Here is a 19,508-nt window from a genome sequence, read left to right as displayed (position 1 = left end):
GTCTATGATTTTGCAAAAAGGACTTTATCTTATTGCCGGAGTTTAATGTTTAGTTACTTGCTACCGGGTGTCTGTGAGAACAAAACACGGGTGTAGAAAATACTATAAATTGTTTTTAACGCGCACAGTAACTGAAATTTAAAACTGTTAAAAGAAAGGCTCAATAACTGTTGCACAGATATAATACACTACGCATCAATTTTTCTTCCCTTTGTTTTTTGCACTTTTTAATGCACAGCGCTACGTGCTGTGACTCCGTGTTGCTTCAAGCGCATCATTCTGCACACCGGATGCGCTTATTGTAAGCGCTTCGTGCCACACTGTATTTGTTTTGTCCTATCGAATCTATCATATGTTGTTGCCTTATTAAAAAATATGCTATACATTTAAAAGAAATGTATTTTAATTTTATAGTATATACTTATATATAAATACATTCATGAATGTTTTTAATTAATGGATTTTATAATACAAATAGCAATGTGATTTGCTGCTGAATTATCCACTATCCTAGTTTATGATATATTTTTGTCATAGATTATGAATATACATGTATTTTTTCATATTTATTGTTTATTTTTCTTTATAATGAAGTAGTCTGTATTTAGTAGATTGTGAAAGAATGATTATCAGTTCCACACACAGAGATATATACATTTTACATTTATTTAAATAAAAAAAAAAAAAACCTTCACTGGTATCGGCCAATACTGAACCCTAGGTATCGGAATCGGTATCGGAGGTGAAAAAGGTGGATCAGAGCATCCCTAGTGGAAACATTGACTTAATTGATGGCAATACATGTTTGCTTGTAACTAGGTGTGTACTGATAGTATCATGACATGATATATTGTGGTACAAAATTCATCCTGATAATGACAAATGTCTGATTTTACCAGTAAATTACTATAGAATATAATATAATATAAATATAGTTTATATAAAATATAAAAAAGAATCATATTTAAACTATAATATAATTATAATTTTATATTTAATGTATGTAATCAGTGACTTACATAATTCTGTATTTTCAGCCAAGCAGAATCATGAACATTTCTATTTTGGTGTTTGTTACCTTTGCCCTGTGCATTGGGCACCAGGACCAAGTCCAAGCCTGTTCAGGTCCCCCCCTGATTGAATACCAATTTTAGCATTTTTATAAATCGTATTTTTTGTAAACTTTATCATATGTCTTTAGTCTTATAAATACTACTACTAATAATAATAGTAATAAACCCGTCCCATTTATTTTGCTTTTTGTTTCAAGTATCATGAGAGTAACCTTTTTGTGAGATCAGTATCAAATGAGATCAGTATGTGTATCGAACCAAATGGCGACATGAGTGTATAGTTACGCCCCTACTTGTAACACAAAGCTGCAGGTTCAATCCCAAGTAGGGGTGACCCTTTCAGGTCCCCCCCTGATTGAATACCAATTTTAGCATTTTTATAAACCGTATTTTTTGTAAACTTTATCATATGTCTTTAGTCTTATAAATACTACTACTAATAATAATAGTAATAAACCCGTCCCATTTATTTTGCTTTTTGTTTCAAGTATCATGAGAGTAACCTTTTTGTGAGATCAGTATCAAATGAGATCAGTATGTGTATTGAACCAAATGGCGACATGAGTGTATAGTTACGCCCCTACTTGTAACACAAAGCTGCAGGTTCAATCCCAAGTAGGGGTGACCCCGCTGTGCCTTTAAGCAGACACTTAATCCCAGGTTACTCCAGAGGGAGTCTCCATGCAGATAATGCACCGTAAATAGCCTTTGATGAAAAGCCTGTGCTAAATGTGAACCAGTGCCAGGTGTCTCAGACTGCTGTCTGTGAACCTGGCTTTCTGGGAAGGAAGTCAAAGCTTCGCCTCCTGTACTTGCCTGCTTCCTCTCAGGATTACAAACATACTTGGACCACCTCACTCTGGTGTGCTTCTCCTCCTCCAGATGAGGGGCTCTGGGAGAGGTAGCGAGATCCTCTGCAAAAATTCTCCTCCAGATCCTTCTCCAGCACACACACAAACACTTCTGTGCTCCTGTGTAGATGACAAGTGCATAGTGCAACACATATTTATAATCCTTTGTGTGGGTGAAAACAGCCTTATCAACTGATTGGTTTGGTAAAATGTGTTATTAGGTGTGTAACGATGCCACGGTTTGGTTCATATTAAGGTTTTGGAGCCACGGTTTGGTTTGGTTCGGTTCTGTTTGCTGTGGGGGTAGGGTTCATGCCATGTCACCAGCAATGCTAAAGAATACTAGATTTAATTTTAACTTAATAATAATAATAATAATAATAATAACAGTAATTACTCTGTTAGTTCATGTTAATTAAAGCATTAACAAATGAGACTTGAAAAATTGTTGCTTTGTAAAGTGTTACCAAAAAATATATTGCAGGGGTCTCCAAACTTGGTCCTGGAGGGCTGGTGTCCTGCAGAGTTTAGCTCCAACCCACACACCTGAACCAGCTAATTAAGGTTGTACTAGGCGTACTAGAAACTTCCAGGCAGGTGTGTTGAGTTAAATTAGGGCTAAACTTTGCAGGATACCGGCCCTCCAGAACCGAGTTTGGAGACCCCTGATCTATTAAAATAATGTCTAAATAATGCAAACAATTCATTGGACATTATTACAAGGCTACATATAAAAATGCATGTGCCATGGATAAATAAAATGGAATAGCCGGACAATAAGGAAATTATTTGAATCAAATATGTAATAAATCAATCTGACACTTGAGAGTTGTGAGCTGTTTGAGGCGGCTGTGCGCGCTTTGACTGAGAGCGCATTAAAGACAGTCTCTCAGAGAATGCGTGAGTAGGGGAAAGTTGGGACGGTTGCAACACTTTTTCCATTTCTTTTACTTTCTCAGAGACTATAAAAAGGAGCCATACCTAACTATTGAAAGGGGTTCTTTATTAATCCATAAAATTACATTTATGTAATGTTGTGGGAAGCTTTTACATCAATGTTGTGGTAAGGGACAGCATGTTGGGATGTTTGCAACAACGTTTATCTTTGACACATGTTAGATATGCCTATTATTAACTAAGAAAACACAGATTAAAATATGACTTTACAATGCTTCAAACAAAAATTTAAGTATGACAAAAAAATCTGATCATTAAAAAAATACTTTTGTACCATGAAAATAATTTTTTATAGAAGGAATAGTCGCCATATGGCTGATTTCTTCCAGGAAGCATAAGGGGCTAATTGAGCATGTGTAGTATGTATTTCACCACTGTAGCTCATTATTGATTGATGAAATAAGCCATGTTGCAACTGTCCCCACTCTCCCTTACTTTATGGGTTAAAATAGCTTGAATGTTTAAATTGGCATGACTTAAAATGACGTGCAAGTGACAAGTCCGTCAACTGTCTGAAATGCGCGCTAGTCTTATATTGCAGCGTGCAGCTCGCTTGCAGACCAAACTCAACGTGGATATTACGGATGTGAAGCCATTTGTGTATTTTGAGGGAGTGGCAGAAGACGCGGTACCACTCAATCCCAATCACTCACACAGATTGTGAAATTCTGTCTCACAGAAAGCTTTATAATGACTAATCTGCTCTGATAATCTGTTTGGATTCAAACTATAGTTTTAATCAACTGCTATAGTGCAGAAATGTTTGCGGGAATTTCCCGCTTTATAATCGCAAATTCTGCGGGAATGTGTAGAATTACACACAATGCCCGCAATCCCACAGCGAAATTCAGGCCCTGATTATATTGCACAAAATCAAGCACAAGTGAACTTGAACTAAGTTACTTAGTCAGAATGTGTAACTCCTTCTGTGGACACACTTTTTGTAACAACACGCTGAAAACGTCAGCTAAACTCTAAGAATTCACAAATTTTTTTACGACGGTGCTCTCATTTTAACGTTATGTTTATGCCGTGCTTTACTCCAGCGTAACTCAACCAAATGCATCTTATATGAGATAAATAATTACACCCCTGTTTGTTATGTATATAATTCTTGTACTGTACTTTATGTGAAACAGTTTGCAGCTTGCAAACAGTCTTTATTAGAAACATGGACACAAAACTCTGAAATACTTGATTCTGATTGGTTAGTTGTGGTATTCAGTGGTAGGGCTGGTTGATGCATCAAATATTAACATATTATCGCAGTATCTTTGCTGACTTTAAATTTAGAGAATTTTGTAAATTTCATGATAATGTTAAAAGTTTAGCTTATAAATACAGTAAGCCAGTTTCACTCACCTTTTTTGTCTCACAAGTATGACAAATATGGAAGCATTTGAAAGCAGCTGATTGGCAGTGCGTAATATCAGAGTCCCTTTAAGGCAAGACATTCTGTGGCCATCTTTGCAACGTGCCTCGGGCAACTATTTGTTCTTTAAATGGGGAAACATCACAAACTCCAAAGCTGTTCACCAAACTTACAATTTCATATTTGAGCGGTACATTCATAAATTCATAAGATCTTACCCTCATGCTGGTGTATAGTAACCGGAACTTCTAACGGCAGCTGCAGTGATGCGATGACTTTACCAATTAGCGATTGGCAGGACTAAAGTCAGGACTATTCTGCCATATTGTGCCTCGCACTTTCTCCCATTCATAAGTAATATGATAACTTTGTATCTTTGTATACCTACAGTCTTTGGCAGTGTTAGCAATAGTACCTATTTGTATGAGCATTCTGTTAAGGGCATCAAAGGCTTCAGTTTACAATGTTTTTTGCAGCATTGAGCACTGTAGACAATCAGACATACAGTATATGCTGAGTACATTAATGCAATGATGAAACGAATGTGCTTGTTAGTCAGAATCCCCTCAATGCTCCGCTTGAGCTCATAGAGTGAATTCTGCATGCTCACTAATTGTTTCATTATAACCAACAAAGTGTAAACATGATGCAGATGAGAGATTAATTGTGCAGTGTAAACAGCTTTTTTTGATTATAACAGGAAATTTCTCAAGAGTGTGTAACTCAGTGAGATTCCACTGAACTGAAGTCATTCACCGCTTCAGTGATTATGAAGCACATGCTCTTTGTTCACTTTTTGAAGAAAACCCATTCACTGTTTGAAGAAAAGTTTTAACCACTCACTACAAACTGCAAAGTTATGGGAGTAACCGCTGTATTTAAATTCATAACTTGAAATTGCAGTGATTGACAAAGTGATAACCATAGCAACAGATGACACAAAAATATGTCAATGTCTGTAAATTAAGTTTTGAAGTGTAAATGAAAATCACAGACGTCACTTTTTCTGTTACAGTATCTCACAGAAGTGAGTACACCCCTCACATTTTTGTAAATATTTTATTATATCTTTTCATGTGACAACACTGAAGAAATGACACTTTGCTACAATGTAAAGTAGTGAGTGTACAGCTTGTATAACAGTGTAAATTTGCTGTCCCCTCAAAATAACTCAACACACAGCCATTAATGTCTAAACCGCTGGCCACAAAAGTGAGTACACCCCTAAGTGAAAATGTCCAAATTGGGCCCAAAGTGTCAATATTTTGTGTGCCCACCATTATTTTCCAGCACTGCCTTAACCCTCTTGGGCATGGAGTTCACCAGAGCTTCACAGGTTGCCACTGGAGTCCTCTTCCACTCCTCCATGTCGACATCACTGAGCTGGTGGATGTTAGAGACCTTGAGATGCTCAATTGGGTTTAGGTGAACACCAAATTTAACACACCTGCTCCCCATTCACACCTGAGACCTTGTAACACTAATGAGACACCGGGGAAAGAAAATGGCTAATTGGGCCTAATTTGAACATTTTCACTTAGGGGTGTACTCACTTTTGTGGCAAGCGGTTTAGACATTAATGGCTGTGTGTTGAGTTATTTTGAGGGGACAGCTAATTTACACTGTTATACAAGCTGTACACTCACTACTTTACATTGTAGCAAAGTTTCATTTCTTCAGTGATGTTACAAAAATGTGAGGGGCGTACTCACTTCTGTGAGATACTGTAAGTGTAATATGCTTTATTATTCATTTTATTACTAACTTGAACACTTTATTTTTTAAGCAATGTTTACTTAGTTAAAAACTATTTGAATTATTTTGATTATTAATTTAAAATATTACTTTACTTTAATTATGGGTACATTTGTATGGTCTTGTAAATAAATTTTTTTTGAAGTGTCTCTTGGTTTGGGGTTATTATTTGAATTAGGTTAGAATTTATGCTTTTTTTTGCCTTTGAGTTTATCTCTCCCTCAAGGGTTGAAGTTACATTTTGTTGAGAGATGTAATTTGTAATTTTCAGGAGTTGCTTTTAGCCTCAGGTTGGTTTCTTTAATTTACTTATTCATTTGGGACAATATTTTGCATGCCTGCCCCTGTATGTTTTTTTTGTAATCTAATTTCTATCCCTTTTTCAACAACTCATGTCCTGAGTGTATCACTTGGCCAGATTTATTACAGTAACCAGACTGGAAAAAAGACTCCTTAAAACAAATGTTGTCCTATTGTAACCATTTTCTGGAATTAGTTTTTGAAAGGGACATTGCACATAAGTGAAGCTGTTTCAGATTACGTCTATGGCTGCCAAATTGATCTCTGGTGGTCTGAAAAGCTTTTTCTCTTAGAGAGACAGTAATTGTACTATATCACTGTTCAAAAAATACCAATGTTGTTGTTCCTCAAAAAAATACAAAATAAAGACATTTACTTTGACTTTCTTTTGCTGAAAGTACTTTAAGCTTGTTAAATGTGAATCAGACCAGCCAGGTTTATATAGATGGCTCTGTTCAAGCCTGCGGTTCCTCTGAGATTCATTAAATGATAATGGACTGATAGGAGCGTTCAGACTTTGTCTTTTGGAGCCATGTTGTTGGGGTTATCTAGGTTACCCAGTGCCAGGTCATCCAGCTTTCAGAGTGCAACAACAAAGAAACTGATTCTCCCTTTCCTTTTCGCTCACCAGTCTGTATTTAGACTGTACCGATTGTTGCTGTTTTTTCTATAGTGTTTTGAAGTGCTGTAATAATGCTTCCCAGTCAGAGCTTTATGTTTCACAAGGCTAATGTGTTTTGAGGCAAAATCTGCAGAGGCTCCCCTTACGGCTGTGTTATAAATGCCTTCCCCTTTCACGTCACCTTCATTTTAAAGAAATTAATGTTGGGCTGGTATTTTAAGCCTCACATAGTTCTCTTTATTAGTTCTGTGGTGCTACACAAATGAAAATGTCAGCGGTATAAAACAGTAACCCTTATTGAAAGAATGAAGACAGGTGTGGGACATTAAATCCCACTGAGATATTGAGTCTTATTGTTCAGAAGCCATGTTTTTTTCTGAGTCTGGTGAGGACAAAAGCCATTGTTCATTTTGAGTAGGTTTTGATACCCTTATAACATCGATTTTTTTTTCTCTCCTTAGCTGAACTGCGGCAAGCCATTGTGGCCATGATGAACAGGAAAGATGAACTCACTGAGCAGAACACGTAAGAGTTTACTGGTGATCATTATGGACCGATAGTTTTCGTTTATTCATGAAACATGAGCCTTACAAATTTGTATTGTATTTTTTATCAAATAAATGCAGTCTTGGTGAGCATTCTTTTAGAAACATTACCAACCCCAATTATATTTTTTTTTCTCTCCTTAGCTGAACTGCGGCAAGCCATTGTGGCCATGATGAACAGGAAAGATGAACTCACTGAGCAGAACACGTAAGAGTTTACTGATTGCAGTGATCATTATGGACCGATAGTTTTCGTTTATTCATGAAACATGAGCCTTACAAATTTGTATTGTATTTTTTATCAAATAAATGCAGTCTTGGTGAGCATTCTTTTAGTAACATTACCAACCCCAATTATTTGAACTGTTGTGTATATCAGGGTTTTTAACTTTATTTAAGAAATAGAATACTACTGAGATTTCACTGACTCGAATTTCATTGAGTGTCGAACCTTTTTTGTACCCTATTTGTGAAACGTGCCATGATGTGCAGCTGGGTAATTATCATATGCACTTCTAGTCATTAAAGACAGCTAAGGAAAAGTGGGTCAGATGTGTGTGTGTGTGTCTTACTGTTGTTATACTCTTTGGCACAGGTCTCTGCGCAGTCTCCTGGATGGAGAGATGGAGCACTCTGCTGGGCTCAGGCAGGAGGTGGACAGCTTGAAGAAGAGACTGGCTGAACTAGAGGAGAGACATGCAGCCAAAGTCCAAGCTCTCATGAGGTAATGTCACTAGAAACTAATCGAATAGTCTCACATAGGCTGACTATCAGACTAGTCCACATTGCATTTTAAACCAAACACCACCTACTTATACAGAAAACAGCTATCTGGCCTGCATGTGAAGCACTGTAGATTTTTTTTTTGTTCAAGGCAAAGAAAACCTAAAAATTGGTTATAGACTCTAGCTACTTCTAACTGTTCAGCAGTCTAACACCGTGTCTACACCGATGCGACAGTTGTCTCGCCGCACTGCAACAGATAAAGTCTACACTGGATGCGACAAAGCGACCGTTGCAAATCTTTTTAATATTGTGGCAGTACGTCATAAATAGAATGAGGCAACAGTTTACTGTCGGGGATCTGTTGTGTCGCGCCGCGCGGAATTCAGTGTAGACAGCATCACTGATTATAATGGGGTCTATAGTATTTTGTCGCGTCGTGCTGCTCGCATCTGGTCAAGACATGGTGTAAGTAAATAAGCAAAAATGAAGTTTTGATATATTTACGGTAGGAAATTTACTAAATATCTTCATGGAACATGATCTTCACTTAATATTCTAATGATTTTTTAGCATAAAAGAAAAATCTATAATTTTGACCCATACTATGTATTTTTGGCTATTGCTACAAATATACCCAGCGACTTAAGACTGGTTTTGTGGTACAGGGTCACATATGAGGACACTCACTTTATTTTGATTTATGAATGTGTCATGATCCTAAAGAGAGATATACCTGTTAGAGACTAGCTACAGGCTTAATATGAAATGAGGGTTTAGTATTTAGGGTTTTCGGATGTATTTGACTAAGGTGTCTTATGCTCCCTGAGGCTGCACTTATTTGAGCATAAATACAGTAAAAACAACCATATTGTGAAATTTTATTTCAATTTATAGTAACTGTTTTCTATTTCAGTACATTTACATTTAAAATGTAATTTAGCTGAACCATTGATGAGCCATTACTTCAGTGTCACATGATCCTTAAGAAATCATTTTAATATGATATATATATATATATTTACTGACCACAAACTTTTAAATGATAGTGTACTTTGTTTGCAGTCCTTGTGTAGTTCTTACACCTTATATACTTTATTTGTCCTTTTTTATTACATTTTTTAAATGCTTTCTTTATGATCAAATCAATGTGGTGATCATATTTTGTGTTGTGGTCTTTTAAGTAAGGCTTATAACTCTTTGTTGAAGCATTTTAAAATGCCTATGTTGAAAATCAATGCCAGAAAAGGTCTGTTGCTGAGACAAACCAAAGAATGACATACAGTATGTTAACACTATTGCAGTTATTCACTATAAGATGATCAGAAACCATTAAGCATTTTGTGTATTAATTCACTTCAAGTATGAGCGTCATCAAATTGATTACCACTATTTAAGTAAAACATATTTTTCTAACAAGAATCTGTCTCGTTGCTTCCTGTCTCAGAGTCTTGCAAACTCAAATGTTAAGAGTCCAGTCAGTTTTTCTGTCTCAAACCTAATCTGTCCCAGTCAATAGAGACTAAAAATAAGGTGTGGAAACACTCGGTGCGGCTGTGTGCTCAGAGGAAGCACCTATGAGCCGTGCTCTTGGGATTAGCTCCATTGATTCAGCCCGGCTCAGTGGGCAGTATTTAAGAAGTTGGATCCATACAGCAAGAGGCCAAAATGCTCTCACACTCACACTCAGGCTCTTGTCAGCACAAAGCTCTCCCACGCCGTCACGTCCAAGTTCAACCGGACGAGCAGAAACAGACGAAGGGATGGTTGTGGCAACGTCTGACAGTCAGAATAATACTTTACTGAATGCTGCGGAGCTGCCAGGGTTTTTGTCTTCCTGAAGTGCTGCTGCATTATTGGAAGCGACATCTTGCTTTTGTGAGCATTTCATCAGCTCTAATGTAGTGGTTCCTCAGGGGGATAATGTGGGGAGTGAATGAACAAATTAATTTAGCTCAGTAGGAGGACAGCGGCCGAGAGCAGGAGGCAGGCTTGTCAGTATGACGCTGTGTCAAAGAGAGGATTATGGGGGAGAATACCACACTCGCTATCATGCTGGTGACATCTGCATCATGCCTGGATGGTGCATCCCTCCACTTGCTCTTCGTCAGCCTGTTTAGACAAACTGACACAGGGTTGGCCTTGTTTACAAGTCAATTCAATTATGTATCTGAATAATAGCAGCTGCTGCATAATGCCAGTTCTGTGTTTGACTTTTTATTTACCTGTAGCCTTAAGGAAATGGAAATGGGTTATGGAAAGGGCATTTAGACTGCTGTCATGCATAGTCATGTCTAGGCCGTACATTTGCAGTGCTGAAGGAGCATCTGTCGATTCCAGTGGAATAAAATTTTGCATTCAGCATGGTTGATTTAAGTTGGTGAGGCACCACATACCTCTAGAACAGGGAATCCCAAACTACTACTTTAGCAAGGGTTTTATTTTAATAGTTTTTGTTCTACAAATATTTTTTTATTTTTTTTTATTTTTATGATTTAATAAGAAAAATATTTTCAATAGAACAAGATCATAAGAAACTATTTTATTCAGAAATTAATTATGTATTTATTGTAATTTAATCAGAAAGGCATTTGGCAATTAAAGTACAATAAATAACTATTAAATTAAATAATGACTTGATGCAGAAGATATTTCAATTAAACAATATTATGCAAAAAAAAAAAATAAATAATAAGATTCTAAAACTAATTGATCATCTGTGATTTTATAATTTATGCATCAGAAAGTTAAATAAGCCAAAATACATAATAAACAATTATTACATTTATAGAAATGTCTGATTTTATATTACAGTTCTGTGGAACTTTCTACTGAATGCATAAAAAATAGAAATAGAATTTTAAACACATAGAATACATGATTGAATTTTTAGGAATAATGGGCATTATGGTTTTGTGGAACTTTGAGTTCTGCAACCAGGAGGTTGTCTAGCAAATCCTTTGTAGCTCATGCTTTTAATAGTTTTTCTATGAACCAATTTCCCTACTAGATTTACATTTAGGTGGTTCATTGTGGAAGAATGGATTTTAAAAGAAAACTTTTCTCTTCTGGGTGCACATGAGTACATGTGTAGGGCACATAGTAAAAGAAAGATGTATTTCAGGTATTAATATGTCACAAGTGTGTTTAAGTTAAATGATTTAATTAAAGCTATTGTTACAGGACTTTAAAGTGAGAAAACGTTGACCTGGTGTATTAAGAACAGTGGCTTTTTTGTGATATGGATAATTGATTTATATACACGCGCATTAATGCAACTATTACTTTGAAGAGAATGACATTATGTGTATGTTCAAGGTGGCACTCATTAAGTAGAGCACTAAATGACCCATAAGCCCTTCAGAGGCACACCAGCAGTCCCCCTCTTGTGCTAGATGTTAGTCTTCTAATATGAATACACTAGCATGTGTGCATACTGTGACTCACTCTGTGGGGGCAATGGAAAAGATCAATGTGGCACACCTGACTTGCCGAGTCCTCCCTATAGAGAAGCTGTCACTTATTAACTTTAATTAAATCGCCGCGGAATTGTGTGCAGCTCGCCGGTGCGAAAAACGACAGAGTCCCCTCCTTTTGAGAGCCTGCCAAACACCTTTGGATCTCCTTCATTCTCTCCCTCTATTGTAGGGTATGCAATGGGCAGTGATAAGCGAGTTACAAAAGGCATCCTGTAGGAATAGGAAGAGATGTTTTTCACAGAAACACAACCTGGATTGATTCTGATTGATTTTCCCAAACCACCAGTAGCAAGCCTTGTAAGCAAGCTCGCATACGCACGCACACACATCTCGCTCCCCAGAACAGCCTTATTAAACTGTGTAAAGCAGTTCCTGGAATTGAATTCAGTGGGGGGCTTGCTGTGGGAGTCTCTCAGTGGGCTCCTCATGCATACTGCACATACATCCTGAATGTCAGGATAGTGTTGGATGATGTTAGTATATCTTTTTATGCATTATTTTCTTGTAATGTCTAACTGTATTAAATTAGTTTCAGTCTGTTTAATGTTATGGAAGATGCAAGCTGTTTATTTATTTTATTTATTTCCTTTGTTTAGCTAGTAAAATCTCATTGAGATATTGAAATCTCTTCTTCCAGAAAGACCTGGTCAAGACAGCAACACAAAGTTTCACACAAGACGGATCATAAAGCAACATTACAAATACTCATATACAGTCACTAAATAAAGAAACATAAAGAAAAACAATTACAAATCTTCAATAAAAGAGTTTGCAAAAGACATTTAAATTTATTCAAGGGTGGAAAGAATTTTAAACACATAGAATACATGATTGAATTTTTAGGAATAATGGGCATTATGGTTTTGTGGAACTTTGAGTTCTGCAACCAGGAGGTTGTCTAGCAAATCCTTTGTAGCTCATGCTTTTAATAGTTTTTCTATGAACCAATTTCCCTACTAGATTTACATTTAGGTGGTTCATTGTGGAAGAATGGATTTTAAAAGAAAACTTTTCTCTTCTGGGTGCACATGAGTACATGTGTAGGGCACATAGTAAAAGAAAGATGTATTTCAGGTATTAATATGTCACAAGTGTGTTTAAGTTAAATGATTTAATTAAAGCTATTGTTACAGGACTTTAAAGTGAGAAAACGTTGACCTGGTGTATTAAGAACAGTGGCTTTTTTGTGATATGGATAATTGATTTATATACACGCGCATTAATGCAACTATTACTTTGAAGAGAATGACATTATGTGTATGTTCAAGGTGGCACTCATTAAGTAGAGCACTAAATGACCCATAAGCCCTTCAGAGGCACACCAGCAGTCCCCCTCTTGTGCTAGATGTTAGTCTTCTAATATGAATACACTAGCATGTGTGCATACTGTGACTCACTCTGTGGGGGCAATGGAAAAGATCAATGTGGCACACCTGACTTGCCGAGTCCTCCCTATAGAGAAGCTGTCACTTATTAACTTTAATTAAATCGCCGCGGAATTGTGTGCAGCTCGCCGGTGCAAAAAACGACAGAGTCCCCTCCTTTTGAGAGCCTGCCAAACACCTTTGGATCTCCTTCATTCTCTCCCTCTATTGTAGGGTATGCAATGGGCAGTGATAAGCGAGTTACAAAAGGCATCCTGTAGGAATAGGAAGAGATGTTTTTCACAGAAACACAACCTGGATTGATTCTGATTGATTTTCCCAAACCACCAGTAGCAAGCCTTGTAAGCAAGCTCGCATACGCACGCACACACATCTCGCTCCCCAGAACAGCCTTATTAAACTGTGTAAAGCAGTTCCTGGAATTGAATTCAGTGGGGGGCTTGCTGTGGGAGTCTCTCAGTGGGCTCCTCATGCATACTGCACATACATCCTGAATGTCAGGATAGTGTTGGATGATGTTAGTATATCTTTTTATGCATTATTTTCTTGTAATGTCTAACTGTATTAAATTAGTTTCAGTCTGTTTAATGTTATGGAAGATGCAAGCTGTTTATTTATTTTATTTATTTCCTTTGTTTAGCTAGTAAAATCTCATTGAGATATTGAAATCTCTTCTTCCAGAAAGACCTGGTCAAGACAGCAACACAAAGTTTCACACAAGACGGATCATAAAGCAACATTACAAATACTCATATACAGTCACTAAATAAAGAAACATAAAGAAAAACAATTACAAATCTTCAATAAAAGAGTTTGCAAAAGACATTTAAATTTATTCAAGGGTGGAAGTACATCCAGTTTGAGTACATTTTGCAATTCATTCCAAACCCAAGGAGCATGAAAGGAGAAAGCACTGTTATTACAAAAAGTGGTGGAATTATATTTAAGCAATAGAAATAAAAAATCTCAGTTTTCTGTGATTTAATAGCAAATAATCATGTTAAGTGCAGTTAATCACACCTAACATTCAAAATGTGCAGTCATAAATATATTTAAACATTGAGTCCTCCAATTGGTGTAGAATCAATATAAAGTATTTTTTAAATCATGTTTGTCTAACAGTATCTTATTACCAACTGCTGTCAAGGACATTATTACTGATATCAATACTAAAACATTAACATTTATTCATTTATCAGACGCAAGTGACTTATGAGGAATACAACAAGCCGATAATACTGCTAACTATTAATCTTTTTTTTTTCAGTTTCTGGAAATAAAATGAATATTTATAGCCTTTCAGCATTATATTTGGAAGTAATTTTTAACATAAATAGCAGGGATGTCCCAAGCTGATCTCAAGGATCGGAATCGGGGCTGATATTTTATTTTTATTTTGATGTGCGCTTTAGTAACAAATGAGACGTCGTTGTCATAACACGTTGCTATGGGTTGCATCTTGCTTCACACTTGACTGACAGATGGACAGACACAATAAACCTGATCGGGACATCTCTAATAAATAGGTCTAAATTGCAAATTATCAGGCTATTTTTAAAAAAAAATGTTTTATCATTTATTAACAATTACAGAACATGATCAAACTTTATGGAACGATTTTCCGGACAATTTTCAAATAGAATAGCAAATTGTGTTTTCAATTGCGTTTTCAATATGTGGATGCATAAATTGTGACATAATCCAAATGCAATTGCAAATCCTGCATTACCATTTGCATTTTCGCTTTCGCGCACGCACAGCTACGGCCAAATTTCAAATGAAAAAGCAAAGTCAATTTGCAGCTGTATTTCCCATGTCTTAGGAGTTGCGAGCCAGTCATATTTAAATAGCAATATTAATTACCAGTCTGCTTTTTCACTCTCGCTGCGTCGCGCATTACATCAGATGTATATTGTAAGATTTTTCCTTGCTGTAAGTTCAGTGTGGTTGCACGCTCTTATATGCAAAGTAAAAGTGTGCCTTACAGGAGTTGATATGCAAAGCGTTTATCAAAATTCCTCTGTGGGTTGTTTGCATCTCAGCCCTCTTATAAATCCAGCTAACTGGGTGATGCACACCCAGCACCAATTGGTTGCGAACCTTTATGAATGCGCTTTATATCTCTTTAATGGATTTGACAAACACGCTCATCTTCACAGATCAGCAGTCGTAGATCTCACAGCTCGTCATTGCGTTGCGGTATTACAGTATCAGTCAGATCTGTGTGTGGAAGTGAGGTCCCACAGGAGAGTAAGCCTCAGAGAAACCCCAAACGGATGCCTAATAAAGAGTTTTATACGGCTGGATCATGCTGTGTGTGCCGGGTCTATTATGGCTCCTTGTTGGACGCACCAATAGCACTATTGATGCAAATTTCCCCATTTGCTTTCTCTCTGTCTTACGCTCTCTTGCCATGGTTGCAAGAAATAATACTAGAATAATAGAGGTGGCCGCCACATGCGAGTCTAATGCTCTGTTCCTATGGAGGCTGCATTTTAAAGCATTGATGATGTGTTCCCAACTTGATGTTATTCATAGTAGTTCCTTGCCTTTAATAAAATGTTATGCAGTTTTAGCCACATTTTATGATAGCATTGCATGTATCCTTCACAGAAAATGCATTCCCAGATTCATTCAGTGTAAATGAATTATTTTTTCAAATACTTGTGAAAATTACGTTTAATTAAAATATAAATTTATTTTTAAATTAATTTAATTATTAAAAAATGGATCTAATAAATGTTGTTTTTTTTAGTTAGTTTTCTTTTTCTGTGATATAATCACAAAATTGCAAGACTCAGACTTCAGCAATTCCAAGTTGACGTCTTGCAATTCTGCATTTTTTTCTCAGAATTCTGAGTTTACATCTCAATTCATTTTTTTTAAAATTTCCACCACAAAACAAAAAGTAAAAAAGGTAATTGTGACTTTTTATATCACAACTTTTTTCCCTCGCAGTCGCAAGTTTATATCTCGCACTTCTACTTTTATCTCTAAATCATGTGTTGATATCTTGCAGTCACGCAATTCTGCATTTATATCTCGCAATTCCGACTTTATATTTGGAGTTCTGAATTGTGAGGAAAAAAGTCTGAATTGTAAAAAGTATAATTGATAAAATGTTGCAGTTAGCTTTTTCCTTTATTTATCCTGTGGCAGAAAAAAGCTTCCATACTTGGTTATTCTAATATGACAATTTTTTTTAATACAGCATACAGTTTTAAGTAATTAATGACTGAATTTTCATTTTCAGGTGTTTTGTTTTGATATGTTGTAATGCTTATTACTGATCTATCACTCTATAACTTTGCATAGTACTAGCGTCAAACTATTTAAGTCTACACTATTTATATGGCGCACTGCCTATGTAGAACACTCACATATGAGGTTCTGTGACTGTTAGGATGCGGTCTATTTAGGCTGTAGACAGCGAGGCAGCTCACTAGATTGTAGAACAGGGCTTAAATGATTCCTCCCTCCATGTCTTCTGGGCTAATGATGTGTCCGTACTGTACTCTGACTTTGATGTTGAACCGCAGCTGTAAAGGATGGTAGGGACACATCAAATTGATATACAAGTGCACAATTCGAGACTTTTTCATGTCCTGTCAGACTGTGCACACATGATATGAGCTCTTTTTTAATTCTTTTAATTTTTGCTTTAATGATAGTATGCTCCCGATGTGATCTTAGATGAACTCACGCTTCTGAGATCATGATATGTTTAAAAAGAATTCCTTGTGACTCCCTAAAGTTGAACTGCTATCACATTATTGCAAGTGTTGGATTAGAGCATGCAATTAAAGATAAACGCCTTGCTCCACCAAAATGTGACATTAAAGAATATTTTTCATTCCCTTATCAAATATCCTTTTATTAGGCATTGGAAGTGAACAGGAAATCATGAAAATGAGAGAGGTTAAGTGTCTCGTCACTTGCAGAGGCTGCAAAGAGAGCAGAAACCGCTGGGGTTTTCGTTTTTTTGTTTCTCTTCTTTTCTCCAGAAATGTGGGTCAAAGGGAGAGTCATCAGTTCTGGGATAACCCGAGCTGAGAGAACCCTACATTTGTCTCAGATGATGGATGGTAGTTCTGCAGCTCGTTATAATAAATAAATATTTATCTGTGTAGGGTGAAATAAGATTTTACAGGAATGGGTCACAGTGGTTGACTAGTTGTCCAACAACCAACTAGTCGATTACTGTGGTCAGCAATTTTATCTAGATTCCTTTCCCTTTAAAAAAAAATATATATATTTTAGCAGTGGTGCTCTAATTAGCATTCTAACACTGTGCTGTATTTTTTTTGGCTGACAGTTTGCACCATTTCAGAGAAGTAAAACAACAAACAAAAAACTTTTTCATACTTTTCCATTCGGTTAGTCTAGCTTTTTTGCACACAAGAACGCATCTCTTATTAAGGACTTTTGCTCCTGGTAAGTGTGGTTTGGCATTTAGTAGTAACTTTTTTTTTTTTTTTAAGAAACTAATACTTTAATTCAGCAAAGACAATGATCAAAAGTTAAAGTAATGACATGTACGTTGTTGTTCCTTTAAAATTTCTGCTCATCAAAGAAAATAAATATTAAGCAGCACAACCATTTTCAACATTGGTAATAAAAATAAATGTTAATGTTACCTGAGCACCAAATCGGCATATTAGTATGATTTCTGAAGGATCATGTGACACTGAAAACTGGAGTAATGGCTGCTGAAAATTCAGCTTAGCCTTCACAGGAATAAATTACATTTCAAAATATATTTAAATTGTAATAACATTTTTCACAGTATTACTGTTTTTACTGTATTTTTAATCCAATAAATGCAGCCTTTGTGAGCATTAGAGATGTCTTTCAAAAACATTTAAAAATGTTACCAACCTCAAACATTTGAATGGTAATGTACACTGAACAAAATTATAAACGCAACACTTTTGTTTTTGCCCCCATTTTTCATGAGCTGAACTCAAAGATCTAAGACTTTTTCTTTGTACACAAAAAAATATTGTTCACAAATCTGTCTAAATCTGTGTTAGTGAGCACTTCTCCTTTGCCGAGATAATCCATCCACCTCACAGGTGTGACATATTAAGATGCTGATTAGACAGCATGATTATTGCACAGGTGTGCCTTAGGCTGGCCACAATAAAAGGCCACTCTAAAATGTGCAGTTTTACTGTATTGGGTTTACTCTATTACTGTAAGGTAAATTACCTTACCTTACCATATGAGTTGGGGGCATGACTAATTGTGTAATTTTTTTCAGTATTTAGATCTGTAATTAAGCACACTAAATTAATATTACCTTAATATTACTTTAATTTACATAAATGTTTTTTAAATGCACTTTGAAAGTTGTTTCTTGTGATTAAATTATACTGTGCTGAAAATCCTTTACCTAATTTGGTGTTCCCTGTCAAAAATGACCGGCCTTTTAAAAATACCAAACCTGTGCTAATTGAAAGAAAATAAGTTAATAAAAAGATTGCTTGTAAATTCAATCTTTTGTAGCCTGATAATTTTTGACATTTTAGCCTGATAATTTTTTATCTTTTTTTCCCCCAGTGTATACTACATAGTAAGTAGTTAGTTCTTCATCAAACGAGAGCCTCTCAAACTACTCATATGCCGCCCAGGTCTATCACAGTGTGAGATTCTGGCACTCAAATTGCGATGGATTCATTGCTTCATCAGCCCTGCTTGACTTGTAATGCATTCATTACAGAGCCTCTGACAGGCTAAATGAATCTTATTTCAGGAAATGGATCAGGGTGCTATTTAAAAATGAATAAACGTGCCGGGCCTTCGCCTGTCTCCAATGACAGCCACAGTTAATGAGTCAGTGATGGCCATTCTTCACTAGTGCAGCCAAAAAAGCATGAATAATTTCATGTTTCCAAATCATTACATGGCAGATTGTATTTACTCTTCCCTGTTGGGCTCTGGAAGTGAAGCCGTTTTGTTGTTCGCGCCTCTGCTTTGGTAGAGAGGTGTAGATGAGTGTGCAGCCGTGTGTGGGTAATGTGGGTTGTTGTGTTTACTTTGACTAATGTGGATCCCCATTGTGTGTGAGAGAGCTTGGTCTTTATTAATCAGAGGGGTGCGTTCACAGCAGAGCGGAGATGAGCGGCCGCGTAGGTGGGGCCAGGTGGTCTTCGGCAAGGCGGGATGACGTACCTGATCACCTGTTAATGAATGGTGTTAATGAACATTTTAATCATCGCCCGCAGGTTAAACAGGGACCTCATAACTCTCGGCTCAAGTCGTGTCCGTTATTGCACAGCCGTCGTGCCTGAAGATAGAGAGGCCAGGCAGGTGTACACCAGATACCTCGGTGGGAGCACCTGGACAGCCATGGCTTCTATTGCCTGTGGTTATTTTTCATTTACTGTCAAGCCATCCTCTGACATCTCCACAGATGCTCCCCTCCGGCGACAGAGTGGGCGCTC

At 36.6% G+C, this 19,508-nt stretch overlaps 1 protein-coding gene across 1 annotated transcript in view; it reads left to right on the top strand.

The window, feature by feature from the left end:
* LOC107554010 (sorting nexin-29-like) overlaps positions 1–19,508 on the top strand; it is a 67,053-nt gene that overhangs the window by 13,292 nt on the left and 34,253 nt on the right. The window contains exons 12-13 of the mRNA XM_016236365.1: positions 7,392–7,455; positions 8,071–8,199. Of these exons, the coding sequence (XP_016091851.1) occupies positions 7,392–7,455; positions 8,071–8,199 (193 nt within the window). The remainder of the gene's footprint in view (positions 1–7,391; positions 7,456–8,070; positions 8,200–19,508) is intronic.

Source organism: Sinocyclocheilus grahami, unplaced genomic scaffold, assembly GCF_001515645.1.
Source record: "Sinocyclocheilus grahami isolate Dianchi unplaced genomic scaffold, SAMN03320097.WGS_v1.1 scaffold490.1, whole genome shotgun sequence".
Taxonomy (NCBI): Eukaryota; Metazoa; Chordata; class Actinopteri; order Cypriniformes; family Cyprinidae; genus Sinocyclocheilus; species Sinocyclocheilus grahami.
The sequence above is the reverse complement of the archived record's forward strand: the minus strand, read 5'-3'. Positions and strand labels throughout refer to the sequence as shown.